The sequence below is a fragment of the Anticarsia gemmatalis genome, chromosome 19 (genome assembly GCF_050436995.1).
Source record: "Anticarsia gemmatalis isolate Benzon Research Colony breed Stoneville strain chromosome 19, ilAntGemm2 primary, whole genome shotgun sequence".
Classification (NCBI taxonomy): Eukaryota; Metazoa; Arthropoda; class Insecta; order Lepidoptera; family Erebidae; genus Anticarsia; species Anticarsia gemmatalis.
In genome coordinates, this window is record NC_134763.1 from 7,715,401 (window position 1) to 7,735,341 (window position 19,941).

Consider the following 19,941-nt stretch of genomic DNA (forward strand, 5'->3'; position numbering starts at 1 on the left):
ATTTTCTGTCGTATAAAAGATAAAATAGATTGTTAATAAAAATTGGTACCATATTTCCGGTTTTTCTTTGAAGGAGATAGGTTTAGTGACAATTGGGAATAATTCGGTGTTATTAGGTCAATCATTGATTTATAATAAATATCACAGTAGTTTATCCGTCAATTTAGTTTATTATAGGTACTACAGTTATGAATACATTTTATAACGATTTCTATTCATATCACACAGTAAAATTTACATAAAATCATATTTATAATAAATTGCTGAAATTATGTTTTCAATAGTTAAATAAATAAATAATCTGAGAATTAACGATTAATTTCAATATTATAATTAAATATACTTATTAATTTCCCGTGTAATTAAATCTAAAGTAATTATTAACTCTGGTATGTCATTTACTTGTCACTGAAGCGGATGTCATCCTTCAGTTAACGTTCTATATACATATTATATAATATATCTATATTATAATTAATATCTCGGCATGAATATTTAACATATAATCCAATTAGTTAATTATTATTTGTAAGGTATAAAATGTTTTGAATAATTATCAAACTGGTTTTTGTATGACGTTTGTTAGGTATAATTTTATGTTTTTATTTTGTTAACAGTGATTGACCTAATAAATATTAAATTAATACAATTTTTAATGTGAGTGTCCATTTTTGTCGGATGCTTAACTGGTGCAAATTATTTTTAAATTAATTTTATTAACGGATAATTAATGGACATTTCATATTATGATATTTATAAGAAAAAGCTGGCGCATCACTTATCACGTCTTTTCAAAAATAACTTATTAATATTATGTTATTTATAAAATACCCAGTATGTAAATATTGTATATAAATATACACGGATCGAGGAAAATTATAACTACAAAAGTATATTTAATAATTAAAAAGTTCTAAAAATACAATAAAGCGCTAAAATCATTTTGCTCCTTTTAATAATATTTCTAATGAATAATAACGTCATTATATTACTAGTAAAATATGGAAAAAATTTAACACTTACTTAAATAATTATTTTCATCATAAATAATAAAATATTATTATAATTTATAAAAAAAACTTAACGGCTCATATATAAGACTAGCTGACCCGCGCAACTTCGCTTGCGTCACTTAAGATAATCATAATTTTCCCCGTTTTTGTAACATTTTTCACTGTTACTCTGCTCCTATTGGTCGTAGCGTGATGATATATAGCCTATAGCCTTCCTCGATAAATGGGCTATCTAACACAGAAAAGAATTTTTCAAATCGGACCAGTAGTTCCCGAGATTAGCGCGTTCAAACAAACAAACAAACAAACAAACAAACAATCAAACAAACAAACAAACTCTTCAGCTTTATAATATTAGTATTAGTATAGATATACCCTATCAACCCGTAACTAATCTAACTACATAGGTAATAGGTAAAACTACTAGTTGCTATCTTTTCATCATCAATTTAAAGTATGTAACAGCCTTATAAATTACATAATTAGTATACAAATAACAAAGTAATTCACATCTTTTAAAGAATAACAAAATAATTCACATCTTTTAGTATAAAAAATACATTTTGCAGGTAAAGCAATGAGTTTAATAGATTTTAGTAGTGATAATAAAACATAATTTAGGAAACAAAATACGACATTATTAGAATTTCGCGTCGCGTTTTATAATATTTTGGTCCCTGACATTAATATAAATAAATAAATCCCTCACCTTACAAATAACCCACACTTGGTTATCCTAGTGGCCTCAATGCTTAACCCCTCTTTCCGGGAGGAGACTCTTGTTTAGCAGTGGCTCATGTGAAGTGAAGGGTTAAATTTATATATTTTTTATGAATGATTGGTCGTATTTCATCAAAGAACATTGATATCGTATTCTTACCACTCGGGTGATATTTCATTAATGCTTTATATTTCTTAATCAAATTGATAACATTAATCAATGATATGACGTGACAGGTGGTGTTTACATAAATAATATCATTTATCGATTCAAAGGTCGGTACCATTGATATTCTTTATGTTTGGCTAAGCGAAGCTATTGCGTGGAAATCTTTTACTTTTCAGTCTTCAAAGATCTGTAAAAAAATTGGTTTGAAATGTGTTTCTGTGTTGTAATTTAATTGACTAAAATGTATGTTGTTTAAAAGATTTTAGAGAAAAGCAAAAGATTTTTACTTGAATACATTGTGTATCATAAATGAAAAGAAACTGCATTACGATCATGATTATTCACAAAATAATTAACAATAAAACAACTAAGATATATTAGTAATTAACTTCATAGTAATATATCTATCTAGAAAACAGTAATAACACATTTTTTAAAAGAATTCACAACAGATATGTCAAAATTTCTAACAAATTCTTTTCTAATGCAGTTTTTTTCTATGTATAACTTTGCCCGGCGACTGTCCACACTACGCGGCTACTTTGTCCACAGGAAAGATGATCGTGAACGAGTACGCGAGGAAAAACAACCTGAACGTATTCGACGGACACGAACTAAGGAGCTCTACACGCCAGTACGGACTTTAATAGTAATACATAGTTTTTACCCAAAAACACACAAACGTGCTCACACACAGACATTGAGAGCGACTAACTTGGTTCTTTGTTCATATTTTTATTTAAAATCTTCTTTTTTTTACATTTTTGTTACTTTTTTTTTAATTTAGAATGAAGTTTGTCCCTCCCATTGTCAACGGGAAATAACTATGCACACATCACACGTAGATTATTACACGAAATTCCACAAACAAATTCATTACACTACACTATACACATTATTATACCAAAGTTTAAAATACTAAATATATTTCATACTTCTTAAATTTAACTCATATAATCATTTGCTTTTATAAATAAATTTATTTAAAGTGACAACGACGATAAATAGAATTTACTTTTATCTTAACTCTTATAATTTAGTTCGAGATATAAGATCGACTATAGTATAGCTGACCAGTACTATTTTAAAAATCAAGCCAAATAGTCAAAGGCCTATGTTTATTTGCCTATTGGTAATTAAAAGCGGCCATCAGATTAAATTTATTATAGTTTGATAAGACGTTTGATCTCACTGAAAGCTTGAAGGTATTAAGGTATTTCATAACTTAAGTTAATTACACAACCGATTCAAATCTACAAATTAAATCCTATTATACAATATTAGCTCCAAACAATCAATTCTGTCTCTATAAAGTCAATTGACTTCGATTTTTCGTCTAAACAGCTTGTTTGTACAAAGTACAGTTCAGAAATAACTTGAGTAATGAGAAGCACTTAGTTCCCAGTTTCTAATGTATAGCGGGCTCGCGTCATTGTTGCGGCGGCCGGCGACTATTTGTCTGACGTTAGGTCTACGCCGGCCGAACGTGCGCGATCCTTTACTATATTTAAACCACAGCATTTTCAATAGAATAGTATAACTAATTATGAATTGAGTGCCTCTGTGGCTTGGTTGGTTGTGTAAACTACTGCTTGCCACGAGCTTTTCAGGTTTCTAATCCCAGACATTTCGACTTTTCTTTTTAATCTACTAAGTGCTATCGGTCTCTTTCAGATTTTTATTAAACTAGCTTTAACCCGCGATTTCGTCCGCTACCTGAATTTTTCCATGGGAATGCGTCATTTTCCCGGGGTTAAAAGCCTATGTCCTTTTTCGGGTATTAAAATATCTCCATACCAAATTTCATACAAATTGGTTCAGTAGTTTAGGCGTGATTGAGTAACAGACAGACAGAGTTACTTTCGCATTTTTAAGTATGGATTTTTCTCAGTAGTTGTCTACTGTTTAGTAACGTGCCCGGTATAAAGCGATAGGCTTGTTCTATATTACATAGGAATCGGATTGCTAATAGTAAACGCGGACGTATTTCATACACCTCTCCCTCCAGACGCAATATTACGCAATAGTATGTAGTACAACTATTGCAAATGCCGTCTATAAAACATTATAGCACAGTTTTTTGTCGCAGTAAATAATTATACCAAGATATTGTCGTTGTCACTTTCATTAATAGTATTTTATGTATTTTTTACCGAAATATATGTCCTGTCTTCATAAATAACTAACATTATAGTAAAAGGTTTTCTGCACTTATTTATTTATATTATTTGCTGTCGTTGCCGTGGGGTTATACAGTAATGAAAGTGATCAACGCGATCAAATATAATTTATGATCACATAAAAACTACCTACATTTCTGTACCAAGTTATTAAATACACGTTTTTAAATAATAACTGATCGTAAAATAAATCATTTTTGTATGTTTTTCTATACATTTTGACAGCCGACAATAATATGTCAAAATGATTAATTGTTCAGTAATCAGGGATTTGCACAAGTAAAAAAATATGGTCTTGTTTTGCACGATGTTGTTTTAAATGTTCAAATTATTGCAGAAAACATTTATTTCAATTCAACCTTGATTCATTTAACAGACTTTTCTCATAAAATAAATTACTTATTACTAACAAATATAAGCGATTTACTACCTCTATCGATCTAACTATGAAACAGTAGTGAAAAAATGTCATATTCAAATTGATCAGCGCCTCTGGCGTATTTCTGAATAACTATATAATAAGTATATGTCAAATAATTATAGTTTGAAATGTCAAATACTAGATTTTGCTAGTATCAAGAGTAGGAGATCGCTCTATAATTTCACTATAATTAACTATCACTAACTAAAGTTAACAATTTATTTAATTACTGAAAGTATTATTAATCTAACTTCTAACACATACTACACAAGCACAATACCAGAAACTGAATTTGCAATGGCGTGTTTTATAATAGAAACTTTTAATGGTTATTGATAAAGGATTTGCATCACGTTTGCGTTAAAAAAAATCGGTTATAATAATGTTCTTAGAAGCTTAATATTATTTGAGATAATCGTATTTTTTCGGTTATTTTGTACATTACGGTAAACGAATAACGGCAAGGTGTCAAATTAATCTATTTTACGTTAAAGTTATGAAATCAAAACCTTTACTAAAATCAAAGACAATTTATCTATTTGTATAAAATCTTATTATTATATTGGAAACTTTTGAGTCAATAAAATAAATAAAGGCCTTGGCTCAGCAGTGGGACATAGAAACAGGCTAATTACAATCACAAAAAACAAAAGTCAAGGATAGTCTAAAATATTGTAATTCTAGTTGTAAAGCGCAAAATAAATAGAGTTTTAATCATGTCCCTCTTTCTTTGAATTCAACAGTCTATAGTACTCTATTGTACTCGGGTCGTCTCAATTACAATTACTTGCAATTGAAACTGCTATCAAACTGTCTGTAGCAATACTGTAGTTGTGTTCGTATCACACAGATTGACACACCGCCTCGGGTTAGCTGTACTGCATTTACGTGATTTCGAAAACATTCAATTGTATTCAATAACGTTTTGAGAGAAAATACGTAAAAAAATCCTTGTTGCTGTAAATCAGTGGTTTCCAAAATTGTCTGGACTATGACGTTTATAAACCTAGTTATTAAACTCTATTACCTCTAGGAAATTAATCATAACTATACGAATTAAGGTAGCAAAAATACTAGCATAAAATAATATTTTTACCAGAGGTTGATACGATTTGATGATACGCTTTTTTACAGACGAGGCTTACTGAACGTATGACACACTGATAGCTTACATAATAATATGTTAAAAAGCCCTGCTGTAGAGAGCTTCAAATCATTGCATTTTTATGTCCCTTTCTCATTTCTACAGATATTTCAGATCTCATTTCTATAGTTATCAGGATTTTTAATGTAAACTTATTGTAACAATCATAAATTATCAGTTATCAATTACTTCGTAACTATGAAAATACTAAGAAATTCTGAAACATTTTGTGTAATTTTACAAAAGAACACGAAGATGCAATTTTGTTATTACCCCAAACGAAACTTCTCTAAATTTTCAAAACGTTTAACATGAAATTTTATTTTGAGCTAGACTAATCGCTTTGGAGTGCGCGTGTCTATAACGATTCTACTTCTAAGAAAGACTCGGAACTGCGCATGCGCATTAAAGTAATTAGATGAATTTTATCAATTCTATCTATATCACTGTATTCACCGTTGGAAGACAGCCATGTGATTTGTCTTAACATCTCAATTAACAAGATTTGTAATACGTTTTGAACTCCTTTTGTATTACTATTTAGTATCATTAGTTTTCTTATAAAGACAACTCCTGTATTAAGATTGCTCTTGCGTCACGGGGACCTTTACATACATACATACAACGGACACAAAGTACAACCAGACCCGAAACAACGATTTGTGAATCGCGCAAATAATTGTTCCGCGTGGGAATAAACCCACGACCTCCCGACGCAATGGAAGCAACGTGGCGATCTTAACCACTACGCCACCGAGGCTGTCAAATAATTCTTGCTCTCTCTTCCATGCTATAATCCCATATGAAAGTATATTTTGATATAATAAATATGCATTTTTTCAATCTTTATAAACATAAGCTCCCATTACAAACAAATAAGGGATCCAATCTAAAAAGCTTACTTTGTCTATTTCAATAGTAAGCAAACACTGATTTTCGTAACTATATAAAATGTAGAAAATTAAATAAGGAATACAGAGACGAATTGCGTGCTACTGACACATAAAAATGCTTACTGAAATATTAACTCTATTAATTGTCATTTACGTCTGTCTTAATTAAATTTGTCGGAATCAAGAGTATTTTAGAAATAAATTGCGTGACAATGGCGCATAGGGGTGCGTTAGCGCTAGAGCGGATTACCTATATATTATTATCTCTGCTTTTACTGATACGGGGTGCCGATTTCGAGCACTGTGATTGGTCAATTCGCGGTGCGATTTTCTCCGCTCTGCTCAGCTCCGCTTAAATAAAAAACGTACCCTAAGATGTGTTATATTAGAATAATAAACTTTAATTGCTGTTACGTTTATTTGAATTTCATTTGAAACGAATTAATTTTGTTTGTATTTTGTTGAGTATATTTAACTTGAGATTTGGAGTATTAAATTAAGTATCAATATACGGTATTGGCTTTATGACCACTATAATGGCACAAATATTTATGAATCAACAGTAACATACTTCAAATTTAAAATGAAATGTAAATCACCTTTAAATATCAGTAGAACTCAATCTGATTGAATCGTGAGTCCACGTGTTAACTACAAATTGAATGCAAATCCTTTACTACTAATAAGAAAAACACATCAGCGGACTTCCTAGAAGCCATTGGTGGCGGGAAACGCAGACATGTCTGCCACGGTATAATAGCCACACATTAACAAACATAACACACGCGTACATTGTGATACATTGCAAATTCAGTTCGATACACACACACACACACACACGCCACGACAAAATTGTTGCACCGATAAGTGGTGAATTCAGCGGAATCTGATATGTTGTATCACCATTAACCAGTCGTGATTTCAACTTTACAGTGACCGGACGAGGGTGGCCAAATTCGAAATTTAACCAGTGACATTCGAATTTCACCATCGTAGTGTTGTGCAGTGTCGATATCTCATATTTTATTTAGTATTATTTTTCTTTTTGTAGGAAAATGCTGGAAATTAATAATACTAATATAAGTGGTGTACTATCGTCGTCGATGAAGTTATTTTGCGAATGATACTTTGTTTTACAAGTGCCGTGTTTTGTGTGGACGCATGCTGTGCGATGCTATGTGTTGCGAACGACAACGGACACTATTATTGCTCCCTACGGTATATCGGTGAGTCCAATTGTATTATTATCAACGATCCAATACGCATTGTACTGTTAACAACCAATACTGTGTCTATTGAGTCGTTTTTTACTTAAGTATATAACGAACGTTCTTACTTATCTTTTTAACTGTTTATTTCTTATATGGTCTTTAATATAGTGTTATGAAATGGCAACAATTTTACTTATAGTCATATCAAATCATCGAAGATAAAGATAATGAGTTAAAAGCGTTCGTGTGTTTCAATTGGAACACGCCAACTGGAGTACTAAAGCTATAAGTACTATTTTATGTTAGTGCTCACACATAAAATAAAATACTACTTATGATATAAGACAATTTGCTATGCGATGGTGAGTTTTTATTACTTTTACGGGGCGGAGGAATGTATGCGATTACCTCTTTTATTCGACTTTACGAGGATATTTTATAATCGTTATAAGTTGCGAGCTTATATTGTAACTATGAGGTTTAACTACCACACTGTAAATATTAATGTAGACTCAGATTTTATACGAGGCCAAACGTTATTTACGACGGCTGTAAATGATTTTATATGCGAATAACTTTTGTTCGCATTTTTACGTCTATTTGGAAGTAGAAACATTTAATTAAAGTTTTTAACAAATAACAGTAAGTATGCAATTTGTAGAACACTGTTAAATAAATGTATTAATATCAAAAACATATAACTTAAGTGACATGTCGTTGCTTGTCACTTTTTATCGACATAATGACATCACTTTAGTGTCAAAAAACTGTTTTAACTTCATAAAATATTTAATTCCAGGCCTCTATAATTGAGTTACTAGAGTCGTCGGAATATAATCGAAACTGCTCTGTAAAAATAAAATGTTATTAATTTGTTTGATGTCCTCCATAAGACTGTATACCATCTTATTATGTATCACTTTAGTTTATCTTTTTATCTTAATTAAAACCAAGGCGTGAAATCATTCAATCTTAAATAATGTAATAGGGAGTTAAAATTATAAATATTATTAATTAGCGTACAGTTAGGCACGAATATACAACTTCTTACTTTAATATGTAGCTACAAAATTTAACCATATTTTAGTTCATTTAATAGAATTTGAAAACTTAAGCTGGTATCAATCATCAACAAGCGTGTTGTGTGAATCTCTAGCTAATAAGCTCTTTAAACTGGCCTAAACTTAATGCCAGTTTTATCAAAATACTAGCCTCTAAATGACCTCTTACGATAAGAGGATATGCTGAAGCAATCACGTGTCCAGCATAAATAAGGATTCCGTTTTTGCCACTCGGCCACCAAACCTTAACATAAATAAAATATGGCTTTTTTGTTTCCAACTGTACTTAAATAAAAAGATGGGAGGAAGGCACGCCTTCCAACCTCCACGACGGACAACAAATCGGACAACAAATGACCAACAACACTTCCCATTAATTGACCATTTATTAAGCAACCTTACTACTTCCAGACTCTAGGGTATTTATTTTAAATACGCACTTTTTAATTTAAATGCAAGGTAACGATATTGATGGGTTCAATAATGGGTGTTTATTAAGAATTTCCTTTTACGTTTTAATAAATAAATGGCGTTACTTTGTAAGGAGTGTATTGACTCCCGGTGACAAGAATTCGATGGTATCGTGTCGAAAGGTTGACGTTTAAAATTACTTGTGCTGCAACACTTTAAGGGCGCTGATTAATGTTGCGTATAAAAATTATCGATAGCCACGCGATATACGATTCGATCAATCGGCCATCTGTTCTACATCAAGAAAGGTTTCTGACCAATAGCTATCGAGTTAATATTAAAAAATATGGAAAATAGATCATCACATGTAGTAGATTCGAAAAAAAGAGGCGCTGCTCGACGTTCATACAAAATCTGATCAGCGCCTCTAACGGGCGTCTTAGGAACTATTTTGGTCAGTACATTTTAAATGTAAAATTTTTGATACTTGATAGTACCGACTATAGGAAATCGGGCTACTGTACATTAGCAACAAAATTCTTGTAAATAGAAAATCGCGCTACGTTAAAGATACAGCACAAAAAACTTCTAAAATCAAGGCCTAACACAAACGAATAACCAAGTCGATATACAATTCCTATTAGTTCCCCGCCTCGAACGTTAGCCCTCGTTCACACTTCCGTAGCAACTAAGGCCGCGTCCATAACATTTACAGTTTTATAATCTACAATTAGGGACTGTAAAAACGTTAAATGGAAATCTTTAATAGCGTCTGTTGTAAAAGGGGTTCGCAGTAATGAGTAACGTGTACGCAAAATTCGTATTTATATCTGTATACCGAGAAAAAACTATAAACATTTTGCAATTATGTTATAGATACATGTATAGTTGTTAGCGATTGTGGGCTATATAAAATGTCTGTCGGCCTATTTCTGCATTAATTGCTTTATTGTGAGTTGTTGTGTAGATATCTTTGAGTTAGATATTCAATGATGATACTTTTTGATACAGTGGGTTGATTACTCTTGTATTGAGCGAGGTTTTGAAATTCATATTCATGAAATTTTATTGTGGTTGATTTAAATGTTACTGGGCGCTATTTTTAATATATTCGTAAAGCGTAATGAAATAGTGTATTAAAATGTCTCATCTACGGTAAGGTTACGTACGTAGTTAAACGAAAGCGGAGTAGTTATAATATTATAACAGTATAGGATTTTTTGAAATGTGGCTTCCACATTTTTAGTAATCATCATTAACCTGTACACTACAATCTTTATATGACGGACTTGAAAACAAGTAAAGAACAATTAAATTTGTAAAAAAGTTACACCTTCATGGTTAAAAGAATAATTCTCTATAAATTATCTACGTAGCAACAAAAAGTAACATTTTAATTACTATGTTCAAACATTACGAATCTAAATCAATAAACGCGAACCTATATACAATTATGACACATAAAAATCACATTAAATATGATATTAATGTACCATCTTCGTGTCTAAGTAAACAGCACACAGTGGTTCGAAGACACTAATAAAACTATTGAAGCGGTTCAATTATGCTAGGTGCAGTAAAACTGGGTAAAACGACGTATCTACCAATAGCGAAGCAGTAAGCAACATTGCAGTAAATTATAATTTCTGTTAGGTGGTTTTTTACAACCACAGAACAGATTACCCGTATCCCCTATGTTAGAAACAAAATAGAATGTTTGCTAACGCCTTTTTCTTGACTGCGGTAGGTCTGTTACATTATTGTGGGTATTGACAATGTGTTGTACATCGTTGCTGTCTTTTTTCGTGTTTAGGCTTTTGGTAAACATAGAAATTTCTATAATAACTAACACGTACTTTACTTAAAGTTATCAAAATCAAAAATATAAATCAAATATTTTATTGATTTAGATCAAATGATAACACTTATGATAGTTGTTACAATTACTGAATCTGCCACTAGCTCGGAAAGAGAGTAAAGCATTATGAGCAAAAGCTAGCAAGAAATTCACGGCCATTTTTTTCAATAGCCAAATGTTGATATAAATAAATTAATCGTGCGTAGTCACCAACAAATTTAAATATGCTCAGATTTCGAAAGAAAAGCAATAATACCACAAATTAATGGGGTTTTTTATACTGACCGCAGATTGTTACCTATTCATAATTTTTCATGCAAGTAATTTAACGTGAAGATACAAAAGTAAGTTTTTTTTTTATAAACTGATGCACTGTTCTAACTTATGACTCATTATTATCGAAAACAACAACGATTTTTCTTCTATTAGAGTATTTAATTAATGATAAAATCAACGTAGTACTCGTAGTCTTATAATTTCGACAAGTTGTATAGACGTAAATGAAGCAAGGGAAGTTTGTAATAATAATGTATAAGGATCGTATCAAGTGGCGTTCTTTGGTCTCTGTCTACCCCTACGGGAACAAGGCGTGATTTTCTACAATGTTTGGTATACAATAAAAAATACCTAGTTATTTTGTATTGAAACCTTCGGCCATCCTCGTGGAGTACTAGTAATAATCTATCATAAATAAATAAACAGACATTGGTCATGCTGTGACCTTTGACCTTACACAGTGACCTCACTCCACGTGTATCATAATTGCGTTATCAGTACACTAACATATTAATAATCAGACCAGTTATTACACGACCTATGATAAACTTATACTTAGTTAACATCCTTTAATACGTGTTACCAACGATTTTGTTATGGAAATTATATTTTCTATAGAAATCGTCGCTGAACGTGCAAAAGTAACTATGTGTTGAAGTAGTTTTTTGGGTTTCATACTCAAAGTTGCTGCTGCAACAACAACTGCTATAATTGATGGATATCTAATATCGAACGATCGATAGAGAAATCGGACCTCAAATTAGATTCAATTATTTTTTTTAATAGAAAAAGCGCGAAAACTATAGCAGTAAACTTCCTCGGAAAAATAATAAATAAATAAATATTATTGGACAACTCACACACGGTCATTTGATCCCAAACTAAGCAGAGCTTGTACTATGGTAACCAAATAACTGATAAACATACTTATATACTTCTAAATACATACTTATATAGATACATTTACAACCAGGCTCAGAACAAATACAAATCCCCTCTTAGACTATACAAATGCTAAATACGCTATCAAACACACATGTTTACTTCATGTGGTTTAATTATGGCATGTCGCACGATATTAGCAAAGCAATAGGATCATGTAACACGAATGGTATAAATAATCGATTAAAATAGCGTGTGCACGTGTTATGCTACTTGAATTCATTTGTCCTTACCCTTGATTACAAGTGCAAGGTTTTAAACAGAATATTTAATTTAACTATTATACATTTGTAAGATACATAAGTAAAATCACGCCTTTTTCTCATAGGGTAGAGATAAAAGGAAGTCACTTGCTACGATCGTTACAAACTGTCCTTGCCTCATTCACATCCATATTATCTTACTATAATCATTTAATTGACGGAAAAGATTTTTCCAAAAACGTTATACTTTTCTATCGTTCTAGAAATAGTTGTAGCATTGCTTTTTGTTGATTATTTAGCTGATACACAATAAATATGAAGTATTTCTGCGCGTGCATCGCAAAAGGGACGATTTCATCAACAATAGGTATAAATAAAGTAATCTTAACTTTAGAATAGTTTGCGTGTCCAACAAACCATGCATTTTATCTTAGTACAAAGGAACACATATATTCTTATACTAAAATAATAATTACAATGATAATTTAATGACTTCCCGACCAACTTCACGCTTTCCGTTTCAAATTCACAATTAAAACACGCAGAGGTATAAATTTAATCATAAATCGAAATTACTTAATGATAAAAATTACCCCCCTCGAGCGATTTAAATCGTCTTCAAATAACGTTTTGCGACAGCCCTAACAATATATAATTCGTATTAAAGTGCACATTGCCATCTCTTATTCCGGTATCGACATTTGTTTACAATGTTGCAAGTGTATCTCCATCTCTCTCGCACAAAACAATTATACCAGCAGTGCGACAGTGACAGGGATAAAGTTTTACGACTAGATCGTGTATAGCTTCAAGGGCTTAAACAATTTTCATTGCTTATTTTGCCGTGTGACTAATTTTATGCCAACAGCCAAAGCAACATAGGTATTCTGAGAAATTCTATATTGCTGTGTTTTACGACATTTATGTTGCCATATTATGTTAATAAGTTTTCATAAACGATTCCCGACGGGAATAGTCTACTTACTTACTCTGGGTGTGATAAGATCTTCTATTATATTCAGTTAAATATTAAGTGAACAGAATATGCACTGACCCTACTTATAGTGGGATAAGGTCAAGTCAATGATCATCCATTGTCTTGATATCCAGATCCATGTCAAATCAAACTTAGTTATCTTGACTTTCAAACTTAGCTGAAAGCAAAAGCTTCAATAACGCGGGACTAGTAATAATCGTACTAATATTATAAATGCGAAAGATTGTAACTATGGATATATTATTATGTTAGTTAGTCTTTCACAAAAAATCTACGGGGCGGATTTTAATGAAATTTGCTACACTGATAGCTTATAACCTAGATTAACACATATCTTTCTTTTTACGCTGGGAAATCGTCTCACGCGGACATATCGCGAGCAGTTTCTAGCACAGATATAAGTTCCTGCCGACGTCCTCCTCCTAACAAAGTGCCATTATATTATAGGAATATTAATATTTATTAGTTAATACAGTAGTATCGTTGTTTCACAAGTTTGTGTTTATTTGTTCTCGTCCGGTTGACAGAGCCCAAGGTTGAGCTAATTTGAACACCTTCCGCTGTTTATGTTATTATTTGAGTGTAAATGATTACCAGTTAGTAACTGTGAATGAGACTTAATCTGTTTTACAGTTAACGTAAGAAACTCACTGAAAAATTAACGATGTTGGTGGTACAGTGGTTAATGCGGTCGTAATGCAATGGTCACTGTACGCATGCGATGTCGGTTCGAACACGGAACAAATATTTGTGTGAGCCGAATATTGAAATGTCTGGGACCCCAATGTGGTTTGAATTTGTGACTGATGTTTGTGTATCTGTAAAAGTTTCAGAGACTCTAAGGTATAACTGCAGGCGAAGTACTAAACGAAGTCTCCGTTTCTGAGTACGGACACTAAAAGTACGTTAAAGAACAGTGGTAACGTAGCCTAAGTATTAGATACTAAAGGAATAAAATATTTATACATATAATAGCGGACCCGACAGACGTTGTCCTGTCTAATAAATTAAAAATTAATTAAAAGAACATAGTCCAGCGGACAAAATTGTGAATCTAAACCATTCTCAGATCAAGGGGATTACACACAAAAAAAATCATCAAAATCGGTCCAGTTGTTTAAGAGAAGTTCAGTGACATACACACTTACAGAAGAATTATATATATAAAGATTTCGAACAAATATTAGCTAAGGGAGGGGTTAAAACCGCCAACTATTCTATAACATCAGAGAAGACATTCCAAAATTACGGGAAATACATAAACCTAATCTCTTACATCTATGTAGCCTAATTTCCGGGGACACTAAAACTCTCCCATAAAAACTTTTACAAGACGAATCACTTTTACAAACCCGAAGCACTCGAGTTATTATCAAAACTTTCATATCTACTTCACACAAACAAACAAATTTATTAACCATTAAATTGCTTTTTACGATGAAAATTTCATTAAATTCAATTTTTCTACAACTTTTAGAACTCAAGTTAAATTTTTGAGGTCAAAAGGGGAAAAAGGAAGCCGGGCCCTAGGGACAAGGGTCCACAAAATATTTGAACATAAGTTTCTACTGACTTTGCAACCAGACCCTAAACAGTGATGTGTGGATCACACAATTATTTGTTCCGTGTGGGAATCAAACTCACGACCTCCCGACGTCTTGAATGACTTGGCCACTTTAAACACTGTGCCACGGAGGATTTTATAAAATCATCAACTTAGCAATAACAAATTCGTGAATGTTTGAGACACTATACAATTACTTATTTTGTATTTTACTAAACAATTAAGAGGTGTTCAATTAAGGGTGTCCGTCCCATTAAAAACCCCTCTCACTGGACCACACTTGTTAGTTTCATGTCAAACGCATTGTACACAGATGTAAGACTTCTGGAAGTGACAAAAAAATAGTGAAATTGTAACACTTATTTATATAACGCAAGGAAATCATACATTAATTTTATTGTGTCTATGGCGTAGGCGGTAGTGCTAAGTCTTGGGTTCGAGTCCGGTTCGGGCAAAATGTTGTTCCTGATTTTTCTGTCAAATAATTTTAAGTTCGTGTCGTTTTGGCATAGAGAAAGACCCGGGAACAAAATCGTAACTTACATTTAAAAAATAAAGAACTACGTATAAGATTAAAAATATATATCAAACTTTCGAACGGGTCAGAAATTTATTTTCGGTGTTACAGTTCAATAACTTACTGATAAATAGCAATCTGCTATTCAATAGTACTGGAATTACTGACTATTCCATTACTGCTACATCCAGGTTTCGTTACAAAAGGGTTCAATTGTGGACTAATGAAACTGCGTTAATTAATACGTTACAGGTACATTGATGTACTATTTTATGGATGCGTAACACAACCGAATAGATACAAAATTTTATTGAGTAAAGTTGATAAATCTACTTCGTAGATTAGGATAGTATTTATGAACTACCTTTGTATATCCTGATAATAACAATAATTAACTAGTAACGCAATATTCTAAAGTCTGTATTCTTGAGTATCGAGAGGTTGTCATTTAAAATGTACTGCCAAAATAGTTCTTACGGAGCCTGGTAGAGGCGCTAAAAAGATTTTCGTGTAAAATTTCTCGATAGCTAGCCGGTTGTCGGTAGTCGATAGTAGTAGAGAATCAAGCTACAGTTTCTTCTATATTGTCTTATTCCCACTACTCGGCATAATATTTTTAACATTAAGTTTATATGTTTACTATTAAAATTAAACACTACCTAACTCGTACCTGGACGTCAAAATGTCAAGCGATTCGAGGAAATTATTAATTAAAATGCGTGTTCGCATTCTTTGCCTTTTATTATTACTCTATATTATTATGCGCTAAATTCTTAGAACTTTTACAATTACTCTTGAAACTAGTTTCAAAGTGTAAAAAAGTTTTCTGTTCCAAATGTCATGATTGTTTTAAATGTTAATATTAAGTTTGTTTTACTTGCGAATATGCTAAATGCTACTAATTGGAACGTTTCTGCCGACAGAATATTTCAGCGGGTACAAAACAGTCCTCTTTCCACACAACAAAGCAAAACTTTTGCAAACTGTACAATTGCTAACTTTAAGCAACAGTTGTTAGCAATCGTTTAAATAAGTTTCTACTTCGGCTACACTCGGCCCCACTCGTGTACTTTCGGACTCTCGGACGGTTCTTCATCTCCATTTAATTCTCAACCGTATGTCTTATATTTAAAGTTGAGTTTAGATTGTATGTGTTGTAAATTTTCCTGTGGTTTTGTCAGTCTGACGAAGTTTGGGTGTTGACCACTGATTGACCACGTTTGGAAAACAATCAATGGACAAATTAATTTGTTGGTTGTTTTGTTTGTACACTGACGAGACAGGGGAGTTTAATTTCTGTTTAGATTTGCTAGTGTAATTTATTTTACTAAAAGCTCAGCCCACTTGCACTTCACTTCTATAACCGATATTCTGGTGCATAAGCTACAACAAGTTTATTATAATTTGTTTACCATTTTTTATAAAATGATGGTAGTTAGAGAGTAAAAAAATAAGTTTGTAGAGGTACACGTCGCGTCAGTCCCGTTCCGTTCGACGTTGCTCATGCACCTAAAGGAGTCTGAAGTCCAAAGTTGCCGACCCCGGATTTAATGTAAACGAAGCCTGCAAGTCGCCGTCAGGCTTTTTAGGCGAAAAATAGGAGGTTGAAATTTCCACAGGTGACGTATATTTATAAACAGCTAAGTTAGGTGTCTTAAGTTTGTACACTCCATTAAGTACTTACTAGCTAATAAGAATACAAAGAAAAATCTATACCAGAAAATAATCGTGACTGAAATAAAATATCATAAAGGCGGTCAGGAAATAGATAGGTTGTCATTACAAAGAGGTTGGTTCGTACAAAACAGATTACAAATATCACGCAATGGTATTCAGTAAAGAGCGAAGCGCGAACACCGCCTGAGGCAGACCGCGGCACAGACCGACACTACAGACTTGTAGTCGTGTATATGTGACCTTTGATATAGTTTAAAAAGCCGATTTATAAACGAAGTTAAAACTAAGCTGAAAAAACTATGGTAGAAGAGACCGTTTTTAGGGTTCCGTCTTTTATTTAAGTACAGTCAAATGCAAAAGTCGATAAATATAGTAGCATGCATTTTATTCCATCGAAAACAATTGATATTGATTGACGTGTTAAATTTCTATCTTAATTTAGGTACCAATAGAAAAATCGTTATAAAGACGTAGCATTGGCTCTGCTGTGGAACACAGAAACATGCTGATAAAAAAAAATATTAAGAGGTTTTGAAGATGTCAAACTGGGTATTGAAAACAACCATCACTCAATAGATACAAATAAAATTGCCAAACGGTTGGTAAACGAGTTTTGTAGCTGACTGTACTCGATTTTTTTTATGCGTTTGTAAATTTTTACCCTTTAACTTGTTTTTAAGTATAAAAATAGCTAAAAACATGTTATTTATAATTAATTAGGTATTTAATACGCTTATTTTATAATTTATTAGGAAGGTAATTGGAGGTATATTATCGAGTTATTTCATCAATTATATTTATCACTTTAACTTAAACGTTGGTGAATTTTAAAGATCTGTTCTGCATATCAGGTTTTTTCGCATTACTAAGATCAAAACTCATTCAAGTTCTAGAACTATTAGAGCGTAATAAAGGACTAATAAAAGTCTCTTAGAAGTACGTGAAGAAAGCTGACTCACACTTTGCATGAACCACTTTTCGCACAAATTAACATATATAAACATTTCTACCGGAAATTAATGTCAAATATGAGCACAAAATCTGCCGTGACTTCAACAATAATATTATTATCCGTCATAAAAATGAACCATAAAAAATTAACAAGCTTTATTTGCATTTAGTAGCAATATCCCTGACCTACGTCATAAAAGGGGTAACGTTATAAAAATCTCTAAAAATTTTAAATCGCACATAAAGTTAAGACGATACACGGCCGGGGCCCCGGCAGTAAAACGACGTAAGTCCGATACGCTGGATTCCGGGATACTATCAAAACTTTTATTGTCGCGATCTCCCGTCCCTTTCCTTCTAACGCAGTTATAAGAGATGCCGCTAGTATTATCTTTTTCAGGAATTCATTGTCGTAGTTTTATGTTTCTTGAGCATCGCATATTTTTATTGCGTCTCGTGGATTGAAAAGCTTTGGCTTGTCTAGATGTAGGTCTCTGGTTATATAAATTAGTTTGTTGGGCAACTTGGATTTATTTCCTCCACTGAATTCCGCTTACGTTTGAATTTCGTTGTGGTTTGTTATTGCAAGCTTTTGTTTTTGTCCCTGAATTGTGAGCTTAAGGTCAAGTTTCTAGTTTATATTAACAGGAAAATAAAATAATAACGTATGCCAATTCGTAGAAAATTTTCATCAGAATCATAGTATTAATTATTGAAATTAAATTCGTGACTTGGTGAGCAATGCTCGTGAACGAGATGCCAAATAGAATGTTTGCATATGCTACCCAACTTCCTTTGTTTACATTGCCAATATATTTTTACATTTTTATCTTAGAAAACCAATATCAAGATTACCCCTATATGTGGTGGGTAGGTAGGTAATGAAAAATGCTGCAGTAGAAAAATTTACGTGCAATTCCTGAAAGCGGATTCTCGTAAATATATTCCGGGCTATAAAAACGGTATTCGGTTATAAGGTTTTTACACCGAACGCCGTAACTTTACGCAAACCTATTACATTCGTTTCGTTCCCTATGTATTTTCAGTTAACTTTATTAGATTAACTCAAATGAAACTATAAAAACGTTTCAAATGCTTGTTTAATAGCTCTAATTACACTTTACGTTTGACTACTGAAAATTCAGATTTCATTTTTATATATGTTTGTTTAAATTTGCATAATTTAAATGCATTTGTTTTTATATTGCGCGATTGGAGTCGATTTGAAGTGACGATTTAAGTCGAAAGTGTATCACATCCTTGAGTCGAGTTGCAATTCCAAATAAAGAATCGTAGCGAGCGGAGCCGCAGTCCCAGAGAGATGTCATTAGGTAATGAGTTTCAGACTCGTAAAACGTAAACTATCGAAATGTGTATCTAAGTTTATGGCTTTTAGTCAAAATATTAGAGCTCGCAAACGTCCGCGTTTCGACTTGAGGCACTTTAATTAAACTAAGGTGTACGTCACGAACGTTAAATGTAGACGAAGGCAGCCATTGTAAATTCCACCAGCGTTTCAGTTTCATAGCTTTAGTTAGAAAACGCCGTCGGACTTTTATGGGCAATTTCGGTTCAGACGTTTTGTTATATTACCAATGCTTTTAAGGTACTGCACCTCGCTCCGGTAAACATATGTGCAATTTTACGAGCCACTAGTTTATGGTAAATGTGTAGTTACGTCTGCGGCAGCGTTAACTCTTATGTACCAAATGCGCTATTTATCTTGTCTTGAC

General features: G+C 32.4%; 1 protein-coding gene across 4 annotated transcripts in view; it reads left to right on the forward strand.

Moving 5' to 3' along the window:
- Window positions 1-19,941, forward strand: part of dsx (transcription factor doublesex) — a 223,875-nt gene that overhangs the window by 57,976 nt on the left and 145,958 nt on the right. The window contains exons 3-4 of one of the 4 annotated variants that reach the window (XR_012959917.1): window positions 2,455-2,536; window positions 7,592-7,766. The exons of 1 other annotated variant lie outside the window; for it this stretch is intronic. Coding sequence is in view for 2 of the 3 variants with exons in the window: in XM_076126780.1 (XP_075982895.1) it covers window positions 2,455-2,536; window positions 7,592-7,664 (155 nt within the window). In the remaining variant the exon portion in view is untranslated. Of the gene's footprint in view, window positions 1-2,454; window positions 2,552-7,591; window positions 8,375-19,941 lie in introns of those variants that run through there. 2 more of the 4 variants (XM_076126781.1, XM_076126780.1) reach the window with 2 other exon arrangements.